The following is a 25,635-nucleotide window of genomic DNA, read 5'->3' as shown; positions in this document are numbered from 1 at the left end:
GGAAGAAATGTCAAAGTCAACCATTTTTGCTTGTATTTTATGTGAAAAAGTGAACTTTGTAAATTAATTAATAGAAATAAATGTCCCTCTAAATTGACATGCATAATAATTATTTATTTGCACATATCTATCAAATAAAAAAAAGCGAGTCAAAATTCGTGCGGCGGAGAGTTGAGCCAATTTGAGTGCTGTATGAGAATTAATAGATAATTTTCATATATCATATACCAGGTTTGTCAATTCGTCTAAGAAAATTTTCAGAATTCTTAGAAATATAAACTGGCCAATTAACTAACCATGCTCGTGTGACAGATTAAGCTGAACTGCTATAATTCAAATGAGAACTGAGCCATGCCTTTGATGATGGCCTTCAGACAATTTGTGTCAAAAATACTCCATTTATCAAGATGGGAATCTTTCGTACTTTCCACTTTCCAACACCTGTTTGTTTACATCGTTGGATTCGTAATTTTGACAATTAGTCCATGATTAGATGCAAGAGCCGCTTACTAAACTATGCGGTGGGCTAGCGGCACTTTGCAAAGCAACAAGGAAATGAAGAGGTGAATAATTTTGTTTCCAGTTTTTTTTTTTACTTTTTTTGATGAAAAGGTCAGTTTTAAGGTTTACTTTTGCAGTTATTTTGTTGATAGCGAACAAATGTACATTTTTGTTTTGAAAAAAGCATGTTCAACTTCAGTTTATTATAATTAATTCATTAATTTACAATAATCACCACGAAATTCAGAATTCACCTCGGATTATTGTATCCATTCGTATCAAAGATACGTTCGCAGAATCATCAAGTTGTGCGAGCCTAATTTTTTGAATGTTTGTTAATGGCTTAAATATATTGTTTGCAAATAAAATCTATATTAAATTAATTAATCCAAGTATATTTGTAAACAGTTTTTTTCTCAATAATTTAAGCTTGCAACTATTTTTTTTTTTCATTTCATTTTGATTAATAAATATTAAATCTATGAATAACATTCTTGATTGATGAAAGCATACATATATTTTCCTACAAAAGAACATATGTTACATATCAAAGGAACACGAATGTTTAAAAAAAATAATCAGAACTATAATAATATAATAATAGAACCAGTTGAATAAATACAGAGCAAATAAAATGCTTTGTAAGAGGGATTTCATGCATTTCATATGAGTTTTTGATGAATTAGGTCCTAGATAATTTTTTTTTTTTGAAAAAACAGTTTAAATTTACCGGTTATCCTCAGGAGCACGGAAAGTATGATTGAAAACTGTACAAATAAGGATACATACGGGCTTATTTCGTAATTTGTCCATATCTTTCATATATATGGATTAAGCTACGGTTCGTCCATTGAATATGTGGCCACTTAGCACTATTATTTAAATCCAGTTTGCTTAAAAAAAAAAAACAAAAACAATTTGAATGGCTTTTAAAAAAATCCAAGCATTAGTATTAGAATTGAATTCAACGTTCAATGAAATAATTGACGTTTCATAATTCACCACGAAAAATAAATGTTATTATTTCCTAGGAGACTTTTCCAAAGTGCTTATTTGAGGTGCCTCTACACTTGTTTAAATTGGTTTATACACTAACTTCATTTTCACCAACAAAAAAACTTCTTGTTAAGTTGTTTTAGCGTTTAACTGATTTATATTCAAGATATTCTAATAATCTTTTGTATAAAATTGAATCAGTGGCAGTAAAGTATTTGAGGAAAACAAACGAATGGTCCATTAAAATGGTAATACAGTCGAGTTTATTAAATGTTATAAAGTTCACATCATATGTCGGAACTTTTAAAAAAATCAAAGATTTATTAAAGCATAATGTTTGACAATGCGAAAAAAAGCAAATATATTTCATAACTTTATTTTATAAAATTCAATTAAAAAAAATAACATATTGCAGCATAGAAATATAGTACAAAAGTTAAGGAAAATTTATAAAATACACAAAAAGAAACTACAGCTGAATAAATTGGAGAGTTTGTTCTTTAGTATTGTAGGTTATTATGTAGAAAATATGTATAAGCAAGTCTGTTTTTTTGTTTTACAAAGTATTGAGTTCTACTTTTGTCCATTTCCAGTTAAACTCAATCAGTTGCAGATCATATTGCGTTCGCAAATAATTTAAGTAAACAAAATACCGCTCTATTAAATCACTTAATATGTATTTGGTCAATTTTATTTTACTTAATATACATTTACAACATTTATTTAAATTGATATTAAAAAGCATACAATTCTTCCAATTTAAGACCATGTCAGCACTTCAGGTTCTATTGGTTAGGATTGTTAAGGCCTGAGGACTAAGTGTGAGAATGGGTTTGGTTTTTGCATCATTTCTCGCACACCTTCTCCCATTTAGTCCCCAGTAGGTTGTAGGCAAACAGAAATGTCATTCTGAGATCCCCATCTTTTTAAAAAAAGTATTTTTGGTTTGTGCTCGATTACGATTCAGTTAGTTTTTATTTTTAAATGAAAACAAATCTCTCTTCTTCCAATAAGTACATAACAAGGTGTTGACTGAAATTAAGTGAATTTTATTGTGTGTTCGAAAGTTTTGGACACATTTATTTTAAATCGAAATGATTCTCTCGCAATCAATCCGCATTAATTTTCCCTTGATTGTGAATACTCGCCAAATACTAACCAAAAGCCATCCGTTTTTGGTTAATTTATCATTTTTGAAACCAATTAAGGAAATCGGTGGCAGGGTTCGTACATCTAATGCTGTTTCATTTTGTACAAATAAACCATCAACACTGGATGATTTTAAGTTAATTTATGAGCAGAGCAGACAAACATTCGAATGTAAGTGGTACATCAATTAGATTCTTCGTTCATCCATCAAAATGGGTACTTTTTTCAATCTTAATAGGTTTTAATTTAAACCTTGTGAACAGTCAGTTATATTCATACAAGTAGGTGTAACATTAAATTATTAGAGGTATCAAATGTTGCTTTAAGTTTACATTTGTTCACATTCGCGGCATCCAACCGAAACATTCTCAATGGTCACCTACATTCGATCATCCTCGCGCATCAAGTTTTTTTTTAAATTTAAGTGAAACTAGGTTTTGTTTGATGTTATAAACAGCTTTATCATATATTACTATAAACAAATTTCAAAATAAATATTGATATTCATTTGATTTAGCTTTTAAAACTTATTTAAATATCTTTTGTTGTTTTTTTTTCAACCATTTAAGCTAAGAAACTGCCCAAAAATGTTAACCTGCAAGGGGTATTCGCTTGCAACGAGCTCGACTTGCAAGAAGTTGAAGTCTATGGCTTTGATTATGATTACACATTGGCCTGTTACAAATCATGTTTGCATGACTTGCTTTACAACCTGGGACGTGATATGCTGATAAAAAAATTTAAGGTATATTTTTAAAATTACATGAATTCCTTTAAAAAAAGGACGGAAAACAAGCAACATGTTTTTAATTCCAGTATCCCGAAGAAATTGCCCAACTCGAATACAAGCCCGGATTCGCTGTACGCGGTCTTCACTATGACATCGAAAAAGGTCTTCTACTAAAATTGGATTCTTTTTTGCAAATTCAATTGGGTTCAGTCTATCGGGGCCTGACGAAAATTCCGGACTCAGAGGTTTTAAAAATTTACAAAAACCGAATAATACCAATTGCTTACGTTGAAGGACACTCTAAAAGCTATCAGGTGAAACGTCGTTGTTTATTATTTTTTTTATTTGTTTAATTTTTTCTGTTATTGCTTTTATTTTATTTCATTTTTTATTTTTTCCTTAGCAAGATGTTAAAGCAAAAATGGTGCAGCTAGCGGATTTGTTCTCCGTTCCAGAAATGTGCTTGCTATGCAATGTTGCCGAATATTTCGAAAAGAATCACATTGATTATCATCCAGAGATATTATTTGATGATGTCAAGAGTTCTGTACAGCGTTGTCATCCAATTATGCATCAAATTGTGTTGGAAGATGCAGAAAGTTTCATTGAAAAAAATCCGTTATTGCCAGGATTTTTCGAGCGGCTAATCAAAGCTGGAAAGAAATTATTTTTAGTTACCAATAGTCCATTTCCGTTTGTGTAAGTAAATTTTGTTTAGTTTTAAAATTACCCTCCATTTCCATGTGAAATAGGTGTTTTCACTAACGAATATTCTTGAACGTAATGCATTAATGGCTATGAAAAATTTGAGCAGTGATATATCTGCCCATCAGTGATTGACATGACACCTGCTTTACTTAAAAACGAATATATGGAATGTTACTAGACTACTAAAAGACGTTCTGAAATCCGCCGAGTCGGATAGTTTCCCTTCTGTTGTTCAGAAGAGGTGTTCTTCATCGCTGGCAAAACCACTGCATAAGCTTTTCCATATGTCCTACTCTACAGATCTCTTTGCAGGATGGAATACACCATTTGTCAAACCTGTCCAGGTCCAATTGCACGAGCCCATTCTTTTCAAGGTCATTGGTACGCTGATTAGTTTTTAGCTTAAGAAATAACTTGAAAAACGAATGCTTTTTAATGCCCGGCATTATGGGCTTAAAACTATAAGTTCATTGGTGTTTTCATGGTTTAACAGTGCAACAAGTCTTTACATGGGTTTGGAGAAAGTAAGATTATTGCATTTCATATTTCAAAGGCAAATAATAGAGTTTGGCCTCAAGTTCTTTTATCGAAAATGCGTGCATTTCGTTTTAGTGAATTTCTTCTTTCTTGGGTTAGTAATTACCTTTCGAAACGTTCAAATCAAATCTGAGATCCATAAAGTATACATTGATATGCCATAGGCTTCTGTTTTGTCTCCCACGCTTCCACCATTTTATATAAAAACCATAGTACTCTCGTAGTGGTTGTCGAATAGGGTGATATCTGCACAATTTTTGGGGAACGTCTAGTGGAGAATCTTACGAATATGATAATTCGAAACAGACAGAAATAATGAAAGACTAGTGAATTAGTAAAAAGTCTGAGTGAATAAGGATTTTACGTAGTTATTTGAATATCCCTTGTATTCAAATAACAACGTACCTACAATATTCTGCGTTGAATGATGACTGTTCAGCCGGTCCCGATGGTATTACCGCGATAGTATTAAAAAATTGTAGTTATGCCTTAGTTGAACCCCTTACATTGTTATTTAAACTTTCTCTAAAAACAGACAAATTTCCCAGTATATGAAAGAAGTCATTTCTAACACCAATTTTCAAGAAAGGAATCAAGTATGGTATAAGCAACTACAGGCCCATTGCAAAGCTTTCTTGCATTCCTAAAGTGTTTGAACAAGTTGTTTGTGAAAGTATAGCATTTTTTAGTAAAAATCTCATTTGCGAATAGCAACATGGTTTTGTTAAAAAAAGATCAACCGTTACAAATCTCCTTACATTCTCCAACATATGTTCAAACGCTTTAGAACAAGATTATGATGTTGACTATGTATACACTCACTTTTCTAAAGCTTTTGACCAACTTAGCCACGGAATAATTTGATGTTATATTTTATAATTTTATTTAAACTTTAAGCTCTTGGTTTTCCACCATTTTAATAGCTTGGATTAAATCATACCTTGAAAGCAGATCCTATGAGGTAAAATTTAGAAATTGTCATTCTGAACCTTTTGTTGCCTTCTGGTGCTCCCCAGGGAAGCCATCTTGGCCCTTTTCTGTTCATCCTGTCTATTAACGATGTATCGTCACTTCTCATTTTTGCTGACGACATGAAGATTTTTAAAATAATAAAGTCCACCCATGATCTTATTTTTTTTACAAGCCGACATTGATAGTTTCACATTTTGGTGTGGGAAAAACTTACAACCCGACATTGATAGTTTCACATTTTGGTGTGGGAAAAACAGCCTTTCAACCATTTAAAATGCCAGAGGATAACTTTTACAAAAAAACTATTCAGTAACGTATTTGACTACTGTATATCTCAGCAAAAGCTCCGTCGTGTCTCCACATTTAAAGATTTAGGTGTACATTTCTGTTCCAACTTAGAGTTTACACACCACATTAACTTTATTGTTAATAAGGCAAGTTCTATGCTTGGTTTTATAAAACGCTGGGCAAAGGAGTTCAATGATCCCTATGTTACTTCTTCTTTGTATAACTGCCATGTTCGTCCCCATTTTGAATATGCTTCGCAGGTATAGACTCCCTATTACGAAATTCATAGACAACGTATTGAATCAATTCAACATAATTTCATTCGCTTTGCCCCAAAGGGTGTTCCTTGGGATGATCCTTATGATCTACCTCCCTATGAACATCGTATTCTACTTCTTCAAAAGCAATCTCTCCATCTAAGGCGTGTCAATAATGACTTAGTATTTTTTCATCAACTCTTTGCTATCTTGTGTACATTTGAATTACCGAGGCGGAACTGATCTCCAGCGTACATTTGACTTTATACATATTGACTTCCATAGAACTAACTATTGAAAGAATGAAGCTTTAAGTCGAATAAGCATTTTATATATGTATCTTAAACTGTTCACGATAGATTTAAGTTTAAATAAGGTGGGATTAAAATCATTGTTTAGAACCAGTGCTCCACTATCGTAAACGTTCTCATTTTATGTTTTGTTCCGTAATAGTTAAATGTTAATTGTGTTTTGTATTTTCTGCGTGTGTTAGCTTTAATTGTAATATTTTTTAATAACAACTAACACATGCACTTATGATAAGTCTCTAATCGTAGTTTGACGCTTGCTATTAGCTTATTACTTTCTGAAAATTTTAAAGTGTAAAAAAAAAGAAAATTTTAACTTACACGTTTTTTAATGATAGTGATTTTTTTGATTCAAGTTAAGTGGTATTAGTTCGTGAGATATTTTGGCTTAACCATAATGTTCTTTTTTATATTGCTATGTTAAAAAAAACCTCCCACGCAATTTTTCGAGAGTCCTTTCTGCACCATTGTGCATTATTATAGGTACAACAAAATTTTTTTTTAGTCGAAATCTCTACTAGTTCTTGACCTATGGGCCACGAAAAAAACTTCCCCGAACGTAGACACACGCACGCACACACATCTTTCTAAAAATCTTTTATTTCAACTTTAAGGACCTTGAAACGAGAAATTTAAACATTTTCAATTCGACAAATGGGATATACGTTTGACATTTGATTTGCGTTAAAACTGATGACCCGTTTGGATATATCGAATTAGAAAAAAATTTAGTCTTAAACAGAAATGAAAAAACCCTTAATCGGCTCAATCTCATTATTTCAGGTTTGAAGTCAATTGACCTATTGCCTTGGGGTGAAGTCAATTGGCCTATTGCCTTGGGGTGTATTGGCCAGGACAGACAGACAGACGGACGGAAACAAGGGACCCACTTTTTCTATTTCTCTACCATAAAAATGGAATGTTTGATTAAAATCTCGAGTTAGACATTTTTTATGAATGAAAATCTTGGCTTTAAGACGCAAGTAAGAAAACTAAAGTTTAGACCCATGATTTTGGAAATTGTGAAATTTAGTTTTAAATTGGCTTTTAATATCTGAAGAATTCTTCGTCTTAACAAGGCTATAACATCAAGGTTTTGAAATAACATGAATAATCATCATTAGTACAATTTTGCGTTTTATGTTACCAAATTATTGTTTGGTGAGTGTCACAAAAAAACTTGGAAATTGTATGAAAGAAAATTTCAAATCAATTCAAAAAATACCTTATTTCGCACTACATTTACTTATTTATTTAATAATTAAAAAAAAATCTTTCAATTGGAATTGTTTACATTTAGTTATTAAAACCGATGCAACAAAAAGAAGATTGGAACATAAATAAAAGACACAAATTTTAATTATCAATTAATTCAAAATTTATGTCTGTCATCTCTATTTTCATAAACAATGCTCTAGTGAAATAGCCAGTGGCATTCCTCCCCTAAAAAAATTTAATCGTGATACCAGTTCTTCCAGGAATGCCCATCAATTTACCAGTGAAAGCAAGTTTGCATATACTGTGAACTACAGAGATTCTTTTTACTACGACACGAATGTGAAATGCTTTACCAGACTCAACATTAACCACTCATTCCAATGTGCAGACATTCAAAACCAATGTGCATTGATATCTCCTTTCAAATGCTGTCCTCCCTCCAATTGATCGCACTGTGTTTATTTATTATAGAAAAAAGTTCTTATTCTTTAAATTTGGTGCATCATTTAGGAAAAACATAAACCATTATGACGTCTCAAGAGATACAAGTTTTCATCTGCCAAACCTTCTTTCTTTTACTAAACTTTCTTACACAGGAAAAAGTCTTTTTATTTGTTTTTAGTTCATTGAGAAATTTTAATAATTATTATTGGCTCGGTGTGCTAATCTGAAAGTTGCCCATTTCTGTGTTTAGCTATTTTTCTTAGGATAATAAACATATTCTTAACAAACAAAATTCAAATCAGAAATTCTTTCAGCCTGAGTTTGGAAAACTAAAATACCACGGATAGGATATCAAACTTTCACATAGATGTCGTTTATACTATAAATAACAATTTATGTATCTCAAATCAGTGCGATAAGAATTACAAAGCATGTGTTTATTTATTTTTTGTTTATAGAAATCGAGGCATGACTTTATTGGCAGGTTCTAATTGGAGAGATTATTTCGACGTAATTATAGTACAAGCCCGAAAACCCAAATTTTTCACTGATGAATCTCGGCCAATACGTTTATATGACGAAAAAACTAACACGCATGTATGGGATAGAGTTTCTAAGCTCGAAAGAGGTAAAATTTATTATGAGGTAAGAAGTTTTGCAATAAATCCTTTTGGTCCTTTTTTTTATTTGCTATTTTTTTTATTTCTAATACTCAGGGTACAGTTAAACAACTTCAAGAGTTAACAGGATGGCATGGACATTCTGTGTTATATTTTGGTGATCATCCGTACAGTGATTTAGCTGATGTAACATTGGAACATGGTTGGCGTACGGGTGCAATAATCAGTGAATTGACAGTAAGTTGAACAATGTTTTAAAAATTCAAAACTTAAGAACGTTTTACTTACCAGCATGAAATAAACACACTAAACGACGAGCAATTTAAGAAAAATGCCAACTGGTTACAAATGCTTACACAACTAATTGAAGATCACCAAGATAACGAATCCGAAGCAGCTCAAATAAGTTTAAAAAACTGGATGAACGAAAGAGATATATTAAGGTAACATTAAAAATATTGAACTTATTTTATAAATAAACGCATTAATATTTACTCTTTTATTTCTTTATGACAGGAATGAAACAAAAAAAGTATTCAACACACAATTCGGTAGTGTGTTTCGCACCTACCATAATCCAACATATTTCTCAAGACGCTTATTCCGATTTGCTGATATCTACACGAGTGATATTACCAATTTACTCCATTATTCTGTAGCACATACATTTTATCCCAGGAGAGGTGTTATGCCACATGAATATATATCTTACTTTATGTAAGCGCACAACGCATAATTAGATCTTCTTGTAATTAGGAATATTAATTATTCAAATTGAATCTGAAGAAAGACGTGTCTTTTTAGTCCCACCTTTTTTAATTATTTTCTCAACGAGGCCAAGCTGTGAAAGAAATAGAAGAGGCTAAAGACATGCTAATTTTTAAGTGCAACAATAAGACCCTCCTCGCATGTCTCGTCAAATAGATAAATTTAAATTATGCTTGTTATCTACCTATTTATTACTCGTTTATTAAATTAAGTTAACTAATAAATGTAAATAATATTTATTTGCATTTAAGCATGCAAGTCTCTTTTATGATGTTAGAATTTAAAACAAAAAGTGTATAAATAGAATTGAAAACGAAGTGTGATAATTATGTTGTAGCACTAATAATACTCAATTCAAATTCTTTATTTAAATTAAATACAACTGAAAAACGAAGAATACATTTAAGGTGTTTTAATATTTTCAAAACAAGCAAAAATGAATTACATTCATCGCCCATCTAAAACTACTGATTATATTCCATATATCCACTCCTTGAAAATATGGACCAGTCGGCTTCGCAAATCAATCCTATCAAAAAAAAAAATAAAATACCCCCTGTAAAACTGTGTATTACAAAAAACTTGTGAATAACAATACATGTTTTCAATCAAGTAAATTGGGCATATCAACGTAAAAAAATCGTATTGCTCAATGTAGGAACTGTCAGATGTTTGGCCACGGGGAGGTTGCCATGTAAAAACAAAATATTATTTGTCTGTGTGCGGAAGTTTGCATAAGACTGAAGGATGCAATAAAACTAACATTCAAAAACACTCTAATAAAGACATAAATCCTTGGTAGCCGTCTTGGTTTGACTCAAGCTGAACCGGAAATCAAATTAGACTCATAAATTCATTTAAATATGGCTGTCATTTCTCCTCTAATTTATGAAATTTGCCCTCAAAACTCAGTAGTTAGTTCCAAAATTACTTCCTTTACGAATATGGGATTATATTGTTGTTTTTGTAATTTTGACAATTAGTCAATGAATAAATGTAAAAACCAACAACAAAATGATACGGTTGGCTAGGTCACTTTGCAAAGCACCAAGAAATCGAAGAGGTGAATACGTTTTTTTTAACTTTTTTCGATGAAAAAGTCAGTTGTAAGGTTTACTTTTGTAGTTATTTTGTCGATAGCGAACCAATGTACATTTTCGTTTTGAAAAAAGCATGTTCAACATCAGTTTATTATAATTAATTCGTTAATTTACAATAATCACCACGAAATTCAGAATTCACCTCGGATTATTGTATCAATTCGTATCAAAGATGCTTTTGAAGAATTATCAAGTTGTGCGAGCCTAATTTATTGAATTCTACTAAATGTTCGTAATTTAACGGCCCAAACATGTTTTTTGCAATTAAAATCTATACCATATTAATTAATCTAAGTATATAGATAATTTGAGCTTCCAACTATTTTTCCATTTCATTTTGATTAATAAATATTAAAATTAAAAAAGAGTTTTAAGCTAAAAATACCTTATGCACTCCATACACGATTCAATTTTATTTTCAATTTAGTTGTCAACTAAATTGATGCTTCGCAACACACTACATAAACGTTGTTGAAAGACTTCTGCTTCAACTGTCAAAACATCATTTTTTTCTCGTTAAAAAATACAAAACCACAAATAAATACAAATACAAAACCACACCGAAACCAGAGAGACGAGACATCAGACATGACCACAGAGATAATTCTATTGAGATTATTCACGTCTCTGTTTTTTTATCTCATTTAATTTCTTGCTAAGAAAGAGATGGAATGCGTTTGGTTTGACAGTAAATCAAATGACTTGCCTACACACACCTCAACTAAGTTGAAAACATTCACACCAACTTGAACAAATTCAAAATCTTTTGATTTTCTTCCAACTCAATCGTTAACCTTCAAAAAAATCAAATTCAAGCCCACACACGAGTTGATTTGATGGAATTGACATTAAATTGAAAGACAAGTTGAACTGTGTATGGAGTGCTTTACAGCTTCGATAGCACAAACTTTATCAATAGATTTGTATGACACCAAGTCTCCAGGTAACAAATGTTGTATCATGATTTGTATATTGTCTGTGTACATCGGGAAATATATGGTTAATGAGAGCATCTTTTGAATCAATAATCTTGCTGAAATCGACCGGTAATTGTATGCATCCAATTTTATCTGTAGTAACTTTTCTGTCGCCTATACCCATCCAACAGTTGTCTTGAGAGTGTTTCAGCGGATGGATCTTGAAGCATTTGAACACGCATTTTTAGTTCTAGTTATACCTTCTCCACACTGGTACGTTGAACGCGTAATAACGGAAAATGTTTGTCTGTTTCAGCACTGTGGCAACTGGCGATGGATGATTGTTTTTTTATATTGCACACCGCGTCTTGGTTATTTTGAATATTTAGTGGCAGTTTAAATACTGAATGAGCTGTTCTGCCTCCATCCAATTAAGTTTCCGCAATACCAGAAGATGCAATAACCAATGCGTAACCATTATTTGATAGTATTTTAGCAAGAATTAGCGAAATAAGGAACGTTTTGCCAGTTCCGTCTGGTGCTTCCAAAAAAAAAAAGAATCTGCCATGATGTGTTCAAAAATTGTTCTTTGTTCTTCATTTTTGCGAGGAACAATCGCTTCCATTTCTACAGTATTATATTGTAGTTTATGATTCAATTCAGTGTCTATTAAATCAGAAGCATTTCGATAAAATAAATGCATACCAAAATGACTGAGTGGTAAGTTGGCAATGATAACGCAAAGATCCTCTATAGCAATCAATGCTTCATTGTACATAGTACTGAGAACTATCGTAAGATCTTTGCACCGTATACGATGTTGATGCAATTAAACAAAAGCACTTAGGAATATAAAAAATAGATAAAAACCTCTTCTCAAACTTACCGAAAGTGTATCCAAAAATGTCATCTAAATTGGTTACGTCGTTTCTGAGGAGTATGGCAACTAACACTGTGACACGAGAATTGTATTTAGATGAATTTATTTATTCATAAATTTAATTTATTACAATTTTGTTCAATTATTTATTTATTTAATGCATTACTTAATAATTAAATTATTTATTTATTATAAACACTGATTCCGTAGAAAGATATAATAAACTGTACGATAGCTTATAAAATGTAATTCAAACACGAAAATAAAAATCTATCTATTACTCCCATCAAGGTAACTAAAGGCAAAACGAGAAACAAATCTAAAAGAAACACGAGAGTGTTTAAAGTTATCAAAAAAAATGCAACCAGATCTGATATTCGGACTCGTGAACAAAATTCATTTGATTTTTCATGCTGGTAAAATACTAGGGCCCTACTCTATGCTTTGTTCTGAAAGCGAACATTTTTGAAAACAAATATTTGAACTCTTCATTTCTGTAACGGAATGAAATCTACTACTTACGGGTTGCTAATTTCGAAAGTGAAATTTTCGTACTTGGCAACTTGTTTACAGAACAGAGTAAGGCCCTTAACTTAAAGCATCACAGTTTTGGTTGTAACACACAAAAAAAGACTTAAAGACGGATCTAATCTTTAATCAAACAATTGTCTTCCTGAAAATTTCAAGCTTTGAGCTGAGGTCAAATTGAAGAGATGGTCCTTATTGGAAAAATCGAATCGATTATTCAATTTAAAAATTCTACTCTGAAAATTCTGAAATGGTATAGACCATACGCTGAAAAAATTGTTTTAAATTTTTTTATTTTTGTGGTACCCGTGGCATGATGGTTAGTGCGTTGGACTGTCATGCTAGAGGTCTTGGGTTCGATCCCTGCCTATGCCAACAAAAGTCTTTTCATGGGTACTGCCTCTTGCGAGGAATTGACAAATTCTCCAAGATTAACTATTGTCATGAAAAAGTGCTTTCTCAAAATTAGCCGTTCGGAGTCGGCATATAAACTGTAGGTCCCCTCCATTCCTGACAACATTACTCGCACACAGGAATGGTTGAGAGTTGTAAGTCACTAGGCCTTGGTTCTCAACGGACTGTCGCGCCACCCAATTTATTTATTTATTATTTTTGTTTGTAAACTGTCAGTTCATTTTTTTTTACAGTTTTACCAGATGTCAAAAATTTCATTCTTCGTTGTATAAAATTATTTTGAACATAAAACCAATTTTTGTTCGTAAATTATTTGAGGTAAAAAATAATTATGTTCAGTTTTTTTAAAACCGTTAATTAATTTATTTTTAAATTATAATTAGCTTTGTATCACCTCACAGTAAAAATTATAACATTTAATTCAAGTCGCTGGCTTTATTAGTTAGTGAGATTTTCAAATACCACCCACTCAATTTTTCTTTCTGCATTTTCCATATACTTTCCAATTCTTCCTATCAATCAAGTCAATTCCACTTATGTCAAAATGACTGCTTATCTTGATTGCTCAATTAACTAAAAGCTGAACTTTATTACTGTGATTTATTTATTTTATAATGCACAGTTCCATTTGAAGTTTTATGCAAAAGGACTCTCGTCAAATTGGTAAGCAAATAGGTAATATTTATTTAAAATACAAAATGCAATGCGAGATGGATTTGTAGCTTGCCGAGACGTTTTTTGTGGACAATTATTTTGTTAGTACTTTTTGTACGACCAACTAAAAGTTGGCAAAGTTCCGAAATTGAAATGTATGACACTTCACCAAAAGACTTGGTCAAAATATATGTTCCAAGAAAGCAGTTGACTGCAAAAAATTATGTCCCTTATGTTGTGGGAACCTGCTCAATGATTAAATAAGTCTTGATTGTGATTCTTTCATAAAATGGCTTAGTTTGAAAGATACACAATTTGGATTTAAACTTGTTGAAGAAATTGAAGATGAAATGTTTTAATACAATATCTTTAGTAGTATGAACTTGTCTTTTTTTAATTAGTTTGATTTATTAATGAATAACATTTTCTATGTTGTATTTTATGGATTTATTCTTGGAAATTAAAAACGAATGTAAAATTATCATTATAAAGGTTGAAAAGCATCTGTCATTAGTTTAAATCAGTGCGCACTCAAGAGTCAAGTCTGTGGCAGACAAGTAATTAAATAAATTTATGGGTGAGTACACACTTTTTAAACAAAGAAAAATAACCCCTACCCATGAGGATCAAACAAGGATTGAATACTTTCAAAAATGTTTGCCTTTTATCTGTTAACAAAATGGTATTGAACAGAAACTCAAAAACTGCTTGTCCGCAATCCCTCCAATGCCGGTGCAAGGATGTGTGCAGTGTATGGTCTAGACTGAAGTTTTTAATTTTTGGTGTCTGAGTTTACGAATATACGAGTAATAAATGTAATGATGTTCGATTTAATAGAAATAAGGAAATTGTCAAACCCAATTAATAATTAATATTAAAAACGCCAAAGATTTAATTTTTAAAATGACAAACATTTCAACGTTTTACTTTCAAGTTCTTAAAAAATTAGACCCGTTTTAAAAAAATCAAAACAATGATATTTTTGATCATCAAATTAAGACGATATAAGAGCTTGTGCAGAAAAAAATTATTGAAATCGGTTGATTTGTTCTTGAGAAAATTTAAAAACAAAATAAAGGTAATATGGCGGGTACCCTTCTGGAGCAATACAAACATATTTTTTTATATTGAAAGGAGCCAAATGAAGAAAAAAAGTTTGTTAACATTAAAAAACAATGTATTGGTTTGTATGTAAGAAAAATCGAATTCACAATTTTTACCAAAAAATTTGTAAAAAAGCCTTAAACCAAATTTGAAGTCAATCGGGATCAGGCCAAGGACTTTTCTATTTTGAATTCGAATTTTTGTACGAATGCAAAACTTGACATATTTCTATATGTCGCAAGTAAAAATACAATCGTTTGAAAAAGTTTATGCACAAAGCGATATTTGAAAGATTTGGAAAATACGAATTAAAGCAATTTCTTTATTGATCACATGAGTAGTTCCCCATTCCGGTCTAAATTCTAAACGGAAATCATATTTGAATCGGGTTGGTGACAGAATTCTGAATTTTCAGGGTTTTGGAACTTCGAAAATTCAGGGTTTTCGGGTTTGTGTCCGTCTCCCGAACGAATTTTTTTTTTTAATTTCCGAATTCCAGCCTCTCTATTGATGAGCAGATGAGCTGCAGATTTTAGAACCTGTTTTATTTTATTAAATTTGTATCTTCTTTCTAAACAAAAGACTAAGTATTTCGATTCATGTCTGAATCCTTTAAATTATTCACATGAACAAACTGACAATCGTTTTCAAATGCACATACAACTTGAATTTTAACGCGCATGCGTTTAATTGTATCCAAAGAAAACAAAAATCTTACCCATCCGACGGCGTTGCCGTTTCGGATGTTACTCTTCTCTACTGTCAGGTATAATCGCAGTCGTCCATGTAATATTGTAAAATATATAAAAACAATTTATTTAAAAAGAAAAGTTTGTAGAGAAAGGTGTCAATAAGATATCATTAAAATTGTATACATTTTGGACCGCACGCCATTAAGAAATGTTAACATCTTTGTCGGTCTATCAGGGACAAAGTTAAGAAGTGACGTCTTCAGCGCAGATATTCCATAAAAGGGTAAGCATTTTATCTAAACACAAAATTTACAGTTTATTAATATGCAGAATCAATAACGATTGGCAACGCGTTATCTCATATCCGCTTCTGTTGGCATTGAGAGCAACTTGTTTCCTTATTATCTCCTGATGTGGTTAGGATATCCCATCAGTCAAAGCAGAAGAAGAAGGATTCAAATCGGAGCGCAGGAAAAATCGTCTTAAACCTCAATTTACTACTCTCGTCGTTGTGTCTTGTATTGAAAAATCTTTATTTTGTGAGGATTTTCCGCGTGTGAAAAATAAAGTCTACACAAAAAAAACGTATGTTAAAAAAAAAAACAATTGTTAACGTTATTCCTATTTGTTCCTCTCTCATCATTTTAAGAGAAAAATTCTTTTTCTTGTTGTTTTTGGTCCTTTTATAGTTTCGGTTTCCTTTTTTGTTAAATATGTGTGTATCTATTGTGCATTCAATCCCAAAACTATATCAATCGCCTCCAGTTCGCATTCATTAATATAAAGCTCTCGTCTCTTGTTCGATTTTCCATAGAACCTTTAAAAAAAGAATTATTATGAAAAAATAAAATAATTTCAAAAATGATTTAAAACTTTACTGATGTAACGACGGGAACACGTACAAAAATTCAAATTGCATATCTTTGAAGAAACTTGTTTTGAAATTCATTAAAAAATTAACAAAATAAAAGTTTAAATAAAATCTTGGTTGTGCTTGTTATTTTAATTTAAAACAAATTGTTGTTGTTATTGTGGAAAACCACAAAGGATCTTAAAATAATCTGTTTTGTGTTTTTGAAGTTACAATATTTTATAAATAATAATTAGTGTGAAATTTTAAGCTAAGTTTAATGAAACAAAATTAAGCTGATGTATAGTGGAAATTATTGAAACAGGTATCTGAGAATCTTTTGTTGATGATTCTTTTATTTGTGATAATAAATTCATATCCCTTTTTCTGAAATGTAATTTTATGTGATCAATAATTTATTCTTAAACATGAGATTATCGTGTGAATTTAAAACCAACATTTTTTTACGAAAGAAAACTCTGTAGCCCAGATATCCCTTTTGACATTTCGTTAGCCCTGATGTGTATACACCAGAAGGTATATTTATTCAATTCTTTAACCCATTTTTTGTAGGGCAGGCTCTGATGCTGATATGAAGTGAAACAGATTTTGTGTTCGATGCTAAGCTTCCAAGGCAGCATCATTAACAATCTGTGCGGTGTGGCTAGGGTTGTCTTAAAATGAAAAAAATTAATGAATGGTCACTAAAAATACTCATACAATATTATTCCTATGTGTATTGAAACAAAGAAATCTTGTAGGTACGTCTTGTTTAGATTTGTTGATATGTCAATGATAATTGTTAATGCTCTGTCTTTTCGATGAGACCACTTCATTGACGTCAAGATCGTGGTATACCAACCTACCTGTGTGTACCTCATTCAATGTAAAAATGCCCATACATTTAAAGCAGCATTGCTGCAACTAGCAGGGCCTTTTATATTTCCACCCACCCCATTTCCATATCTATGTACTACAATTTTGGTTTATTTCTGTTCTCGTAAATATGTGTTCTGGGTCAAAGTTGTGCATCTACAATGCTGTCTGCTTCAAGGACATTGCATTTACTTTCATTGTTAATTGTAGAGTGCTGGAAAACCACTACCTACCACAGGAATTTGCCTTTAAAAAAATTGTATGAGTAGGTAATCAGCTGGTGGTCTTGAAATTTCCCCGCCTAAACTTTTTCATCTTTGCATTATAGTAGTAAATATTCACCCACCTAAAAACTTCAATCATCAACCCCATAGGCTATCAAGCTGACAGCAATAAATGTCGTCCTTACCACTTTTTTATCTTCATGTGAAAAAGATTAATGCCTAGAAATTATTATGGGTAGCTGTGTTTACGTTAATAGGGGATGTGGAAAAGATAATATGAAGAGGTGGATTTGGCTTTTGTTCTCTTTTTTGTGTGCTTAATTAAGATCTTTTCACTGCCTTTAAATGCAATGTACACAGTTCGAGGTTAATGAAAATAAGCAAGAATTTAATGAAGTCGTTTTAGTGAAGTAACTGTTTTTGTTATAGTTTTATGATTTTTTTAATTGATTACATGATTTATGTTCTATGGTTTTTAACAAATATGGCTCTAAATGTAAATTTAAATAATTTATAAATTTCAGAGCTTCCAAAGTTAATCTTAAAACATCAACCTGAAGAATCAAAACTTCAATAGGACAAGAAAAGGGTGAATCGAGTAAGATTATATTTCAGGGAGTCATGTCATGGGAGAGTATCGCTTCGAGAGATCTTCTTAGGTAAGAAAATGTCTAACCACATAGAGAAAAATAAAGCTATAAATATAAAAATGCCTCTAGCATACCGCATAGTCATAATCTATCAGCAACACACCTCCTAGCATCTCCTGATGGGTCACGTTATCTACTTGAAAATTCAACTGGTAGCATTTTGCAAAAATTTCTGTTCATTTAAGTTCGCTGATATTTCGTATTTATTTATTTTAAGACATTTGTCAGCTGGATGAGAGTTTTTCTCGACTGGCTGGATACGGGTCAAGTCCTGACGGTACGTCGTTGTGGGCTCGTCATGGATTCTCGCGGTCTCGGAATTCAGTTATAAATTGTTTTTTGGCTTGCCAAAGAAGCTTAAAGCAGTATTTAGCAAGACGAAAGGTAAGTTAAGTTGAACAAACTAGTCATAATGTCATCTCCTTAGTTTAACGTTAAATGGACATAGTTGTAGTTTTGAATTCTTCAAAGTTTTTTAACAAACTTTTAAAATAAATTGGTAAAAAAAATCGGGACTCCCGACCTCTTTCTCTCCAAATCCCATAATTTCTATATGAAGCAATGTAGTTACTTTAGATAAAGCATAAAATATTACAGCATAATCCCATTAAACATAAAAAACGATTCAATTTTTATCTATATAGACAAAATAATCTAAAATGAATTAGAAATAATCCAGAAATAATTTTTAGATGGAACGAGGACTTCGACTCTACGAGCAGCACAATCAAAATGCGGCAGTTCGAACATGGAGGAGTGCTCTCAAATCGACAAATAGGCGTGAGGACAAATTCACCCTACTCGGCTATCTTTATCAAGCTCATATGGATTGGGGCAAATATAGAGAAGCTATAGAATTTGGTCATCGGCAACTTGGCATATCTGAAGAGCTAGACTCACCAACTATGCGTGCGGAAACTTATTTAAATTTGGCAAGAGCTCACGAACGTTTGGGAGGCTTAGAACGTGCACTCAGTTATGCACGCCATTCACTCTACAATGAATGTGGTACACAGTGTCAAACTGGTGGCTTGGTACATCTAACGGTTGCTAAGGTCTATTTAGAAATGGGTGGTTTTTCGAGGGCCTTAGAAGGTCTTCAGGGAGCGCACAAAATCGCAACATCAATCGGTGATCCATCATTAGAGTTGCAAGTTTATGTGGCCTTGTCGGAATTATTTGGTCGTCTACAAGACAATGACAAGAGTGCTACGTATGCTTCAAAGGCCTATGATCTTTCAAGGTCGTTACAGCTTGGAGATTTGAATTCGTCACATCATCGTGCGGCACTTCTTCGGATGGCTGCAGCTCTTCGCAAGCAAGGAGATTTCGGAGATGCCCATGACTACTGTACGGTTAGTTAGAATTTTTAATTATTTTGCTGGTCGAACAGAAATTTGTAAGTCTTGATAAATTCACTTCAGGAAGCTACACGACTCGCTCTCATATCTGGGGATCAGGCAACATATACTCGCAGTATACGTGTCATGGGTGATATTTATAGGAAAAAAATAGATATCGATGTGTGTAGAATGTCATTAGCTATAATAAAAATAATTAACTTAATAGGGCAGACTAATTATTTTGATATTTTTGTTTTAGAGGGCATTTCGTCAATACGAACAAGCTATGGGAACTGCGGCAGCACTAGGTGATCGCATGGCACAGATGGAAGCAATGGATGGTGCTGCTAGGTGTTTGGAAGCCTTAAGACTGCAGCAAAAAATATGCAATTGCCGTCCTTTAGAATTTAACACTCGTCTTTTAGAGGTAGCAAGCTCTATTGGTGCTAAGGTCTGCATAAACGATAATCAAATCTATAAAGCGAATATTTCGTTTTGATAATTTTATTTATTTCTATTTCAAGCTCTTAGTAAGAAAAATTCGTACTCGCCTGGCCTTAATTTATCGAGCTTTGGGAGATGAGGAACAGTTCAATACCCATTCACGTCTAGCTACTCAAACTGAAGCAGCTTTAGGACTCAATTGTGGGGCTTGTGGTGAAGTTTTTGGAATCGAAGCTGATGCCTTGGAGGCATTGCCTTGTGCACACATCTTGCATGCTAGGTAGCTACATCAAAATGCATTTATCTTACAATATTCCTCAAAAAAAAACTCTTTTGTTCTGTCATCAGAAGGGTTTTTTTTATGTAAACTATTTTTTTACCATCTCGATAAATAATCAGTTTAAAGAAAGATCCTACTAACTAATTCACTTTGTACATTTAAGTACAAATGCTTTTTAAAAATGCAATTGCAAAAATTGAGTTAACAGTAACTTAGGAGATAATTACTGGATTTTCTCTTTTATTGTCGAAATAGGTGTGCTCATGAAATTTTTCGTCGCCGAGAAAAGGGTGTACCACGGGCATGTCCAGCGTGTAATAAGGTCCTCAGCTCTAGACTTCATCTATATGCTGAATCGAATACTATCGTTGGTGGTGCCAACAATACAACAGCTAGTTCAGTTCCAGCAACAACTGGCATCAATGCACCTACAAATGTCTCAAAATGCGGTGGCAACGATGCATTCAACAATGGTGTCACCTGTAGCAATGCTAAAAATAACACATTATCGGCTATGCCACCAGTAGATAGTAATGCTTTCTTAGTAACATCATCACCTAGTACATTATATAGAAGTAATTTGTCATTAGCATCGTTAAGTTTACGTGCGTCCAGTTTGACAATTGACAGTGAACGTCATGCCACATCATCAGTTTGAGACCAAGGGCAAATGGCAGTATCAGCAAATGATATGCCATGGTGAGACTTAAAAGACTATTTTTTATTATTTCGGTATATAAAGTTAAGTTTTTAGTCATGTGTATTCTAAAAATTATATTTTTTAAGGTAAATTATTGTTCTTTTTAAATTTTGAAAAGAAATGATGATTTTATAAACGCCAATTTTATGTAAAAATAATTAATTGTATAGGAAGTTAAATTTTACTGAGACTTCGAAGATAGAATAGTCCTACAATATTTCATCATGATTCATTACGGTCGGTGGCAGTAAGCTGCAAACAAAACGTATAACAAGTAAAACTAAAATAATGTTGCTAATGACTCAATTTATTTATAATCCTTAAGTTTTCTTTTTCAAAGAGTTGTCAATGTGCATAAGCAAAATAAGTGCATTAATACAACGAACAATATGGAAAATTAAATAAGACTCAGAACAATTGTTCTATTATGTGAACTGCAGCGTTTCAAAAGAAGTCGTTTTATCAGTTACATTTTTAGTTTAAGTCAATAAAATAAAAGCTCGAGTTATAATTTTTGTTTTATATTTTGTTATGCATGTAATAATAGGTTCATCTGACTATTTTTATATTAAACAAAAATAAACAATACTTCAATCTTTTCGTGAACTATTATCTAAGTGTTTTAAATTTATGAAAACATTATCTTATTTTATCAGTAAAATCATATAATAAAACTAACTAAAAGGAACAAACGAAAGACACCAAAGAAAATAAATTGTAAGGAAAAGTTAACAACGACAATCAGGAAGAGAAAGTTAATAAACTTATCTTTGCAAGAATAAGAAAAACACAAAACCGATTAGGAGTGAAATGTAATGTAGAAATGAAGATTGTATTTTTGTGTATGAAATAAGCATCCTATAAACCAATTTTGTAAAGTATAGCGGTATATTTATTAAATTTCTTTTTAATAAATGTAAACGAAACCTTCAGTTACAGTGTTGATTCTGGTATTGGTTCACGCAAGTCCTATTAGTTTCTATCTTTATTATAGCACAGCCGTATTTATTACATTATTTCAAAACTCTTTTAAGAAACTTATAAACCAAAATTTTAATAAAATTCAAAAACAACTTAAATACGTCTACAAAGAAAATGAACATGAAGTGTGATTTCAATTTTATTTACTCAAATTAATAAAGCAATGAGTGAGGAAAGAATAAAAACTCAATTTATCCACATATTTACTAAAATAAACTATTAAAAAAAACATCAACAATTAATTTTTAATTTTTATTCTCGATAAAATATACATTTTTTACCAATTCGTTAAAAAGTCGAGTGATGCGGGAACAAGAAATTCGATCGTAGGCATCAATTTAAACTTACTTAGAACATTCAAATATCCACTCCGCAATCAAAATTAATTATTATAAGATACATAACATAATATTTTACTTCAAATTCATTTCTATTATCAAAAATCTATATTTTTGGAAATAGTAAAACCATGTATTCAAAATAAATTATTTCACTATTTACGCACTAAGATATCACTGCCAATTTAATGTTTTCTTCTTTATGCTTTTAAGGTTTACAAAGAATCAAAAGAATAATTAAATGAAGAACATTTTAGAAATTTAAGTAATTAAATTGAAATGATGAAATATTTACTATCATAAGTATCTACACACAAGTACTAGTTCCTTTATATTATTTTTGTCAAAACTTATATCATACAAAAGTAAATTTAAAAAAAAATAAAACTCAACAAAAAACAAAACAATCATTTTTCGTTAACTCACTTATAGTAAGATAATGTGTTTTTAAAAATTAAACAACAAAATGAAAAAAAAAATTAAAAAACAAACATGTACATGTTAAATTAAAAAAAAAATCATCAAAAAACGTTAAAGCCAACACTAAAAACACACAAACATTCGTACCTAATAATACTAAAAAGAAACCTGAAAATCTTAAAATTTTTGTGATCTCGCAACAAAGTAAATTATATTATACGTAGTGATTCGAGTTTTATCAATTATAAAAGTCAAATCACATTTATTGCGAATGCTTAGTTTTTTTTTAAACAATAATGTCAAAATAGGCTCCTGTCACTTAATAGCTCATGTATTAAAATGCAACCTTCTAGAACATATCGAAAAATTAAAAACTTCATCAGTGTGGGTTTGATGTAGAATGTGAATAAAAGTATAGGCAGGAATTCCAGTGATTAAATTACCAGAGAGCTTGTAAAGACGTCCTTGTTCTTGTGAAATCGAGTGTAGTGCCATTAAATGTGCTTGTTGCTTTACTGGAAGTAGTAAAAATAATAATTGTCAAGAATGACAACTGTTACTTATATGAGTGTAATCTTAGTTTTTGCCCTAAGTAGTTTTTAACACCTGGAATAACCTGTTGACCATAACGTATGGGTCATTACGCTTAAAACCACATTGCCATCAAAAGCTTCTTAAGAAAATAAAATCATAACACAAATTACACAAGTCGAAATCTATGACAAGAACGCTAAAGACGATCTCCAAGAAATGTTGGAAATACATTTTGTGAAATACCTAATGTCTTTAAGTAAGACAAATGGTTGAACCAAGATTGCGTTCATTCTTAACGAACTTCCAACTTTCATTATTGGTGAATAAATCTTAATGAAAAGGAGTAAAAATCGCCCTTAGGCCACGACATTCCTCCTCCACCAAAAACAGAATGCAAAAGAAAATAATATAAACCCTAATATTCACAGTGAAAGATAAAAAGATAACAAAACCCTAAAAAGAACCTTTTATTTCAGCCACATTCGTTTTTCTTTAACAACTTAAACAAGAAACATTTAAGATATGTATATTTGTCCATCCACACAAAATTTTTTAAATAGTCTTTTAACGCTAGATATGTGTTAAGTATTTAAGTCCAAATATTTCCAAAACCAAACAGAGAATACAAACTTATTAGAAAGTTGACAAGAGTATTATTTAAAATAAGGTTAAAGAAAAAGTTTAAATCTCAAAAATTTCACAAAAAAATACTATTTATTGTAAAGCATTGCTTATATATTCTTTATAGATTTAATATAAGATTAAAAAAAGAAAGTTTTATGAAATTAATTTCAAATAAACAAGAACCATTTCTCCCTTTAACAGAGAGAAAACTATAATCTATTATCTTAGATAAAGTTATTAAATCAAATCATTCCGATATATATTATGTATACAGTATACACATACATATATGTATATCATATATAAAATATATATATATATGTATACATACAAGAGAAGAGTTATAAAATATATGAGTATTTTAAGTGTTGTTAGATTTTGCGAGTTAAATTGAAGATAAATGTATTTAATGTAAGTAATAAAATTAAAAATATATAAATACAGAACTATAATGCCGATATATTAAATAAATGTTCCAAAAATAAAAGGACAAAATATTAACGTTTCCACATAAAAACTATATAAATGTTAACAACATTTTGTTTTAACAAAACATAATTCTAATAATATTAATAATAATACAAAGCAAACAAAAACTATAATTATTCTTAATTTAAGGAAACGAATTAAGTGTAACGAAAAAAATATTCATATTAAACAATTTAAAAAGTTGTTAATTATTTATTTAAAACATAACAAGGATATTTTTTAGAAGAACAAATTAAACTACGTACATATATCTAAACTAAGAGATATTTTTTCATATAAAAAGTTTTAAACTCTGTTAAATCAAAAAACAAAAAAAAATAATAAATATGTTAAAACACATTTTTCCTATGCAGATGTTAAAAAAAAAAACATTATATATATATATATATATGCATTCAAAAAATATATATATATACTTCACACTGTGATATGTGAGCTAAATGTAAATCAAGAAGTTAAAATTAAAGACAAGAATAAGAAAACTAAATATAAAAAATACCAAAGAAGAGTACATACATACCTATATATATATATATATATTTAAATTAAATGAGTCAACAAAGATATATATTTCTGTTATAGACAATTATTGTTGTGTGTTTTATCAAACAAACAGGATTATTTAACACAATGTTATTGCAAAATAAATAAATATATATTTTAAAGAAAAACTGTCATACAAAAGAATTTATGTCAATAGATAGAAGAATGAAGAGCATAATGTAAACTTTTAATCAATTCAAAAACTATAGAACAAAAGAAGAAAATAAAATATGGTCATCAACGATTCGTCAATTTGAACATTGAAAAAACAAATTGTTTTATTTACATTCAATTCCATTTTTTTAAGGTTTTAAATAAATTATCTAAACTATGATTTGTGTTACCATTATCGTAGTCTTCATAGTAGAAATGTATGTAATATCGATCAAATCTTACAATTCAATTGGAATTAATCAACCTTATGTCCTAACCCATTTGATATTGTGAATCAAAACAACAAGTAACTGGACGAGCGGAAGCGTACGTCAAAACTTAATAAACAAATTGGGTGGCGCAACAGTCCACTGAGAACTCGGCATTAGTGACTTACAACT

At 30.9% G+C, this 25,635-nt stretch overlaps 2 protein-coding genes across 4 annotated transcripts; both read left to right on the top strand.

Moving 5' to 3' along the window:
• The first annotated feature begins 2,420 nt into the window (after nt 1-2,420).
• On the top strand, nt 2,421-9,897 carry LOC129953345 (5'-nucleotidase domain-containing protein 3). The gene is made up of 8 exons (XM_056066467.1): nt 2,421-2,817; nt 3,216-3,391; nt 3,463-3,690; nt 3,780-4,075; nt 8,567-8,753; nt 8,825-8,965; nt 9,020-9,171; nt 9,245-9,897. Exons 1-8 carry the CDS (start codon nt 2,592-2,594, stop codon nt 9,447-9,449), a joined length of 1,611 nt encoding a protein of 536 aa, XP_055922442.1. The 5' UTR covers nt 2,421-2,591; the 3' UTR covers nt 9,450-9,897.
• Nucleotides 9,898-16,857: 6,960 nt separating this feature from the next.
• On the top strand, nt 16,858-25,420 carry LOC129953376 (43 kDa receptor-associated protein of the synapse). 3 transcript variants are annotated; one of them, XM_056066522.1, is made up of 9 exons: nt 16,858-16,960; nt 18,260-18,394; nt 18,455-18,537; nt 18,603-18,769; nt 19,078-19,740; nt 19,810-19,908; nt 19,988-20,179; nt 20,253-20,452; nt 20,708-25,420. In XM_056066522.1, the coding sequence occupies exons 2-9, from the start codon at nt 18,357-18,359 to the stop codon at nt 21,108-21,110; spliced, it is 1,845 nt and encodes a 614-aa protein (XP_055922497.1). In that variant the 5' UTR covers nt 16,858-16,960; nt 18,260-18,356; the 3' UTR covers nt 21,111-25,420. The 3 variants fall into 3 exon arrangements, with proteins under 3 accessions (XP_055922497.1, XP_055922498.1, XP_055922499.1); XM_056066523.1 differs by lacking the exon at nt 16,858-16,960 and adding an exon at nt 17,897-18,019; XM_056066524.1 differs by lacking the exon at nt 16,858-16,960 and adding an exon at nt 18,020-18,145.
• The last annotated feature ends 215 nt before the right edge of the window (nt 25,421-25,635 follow it).

Source organism: Eupeodes corollae, chromosome X (genome assembly GCF_945859685.1).
Source record: "Eupeodes corollae chromosome X, idEupCoro1.1, whole genome shotgun sequence".
NCBI classification, from domain to species: domain Eukaryota; kingdom Metazoa; phylum Arthropoda; class Insecta; order Diptera; family Syrphidae; genus Eupeodes; species Eupeodes corollae.
This window is presented reverse-complemented; position numbering and strand designations above follow the sequence as displayed.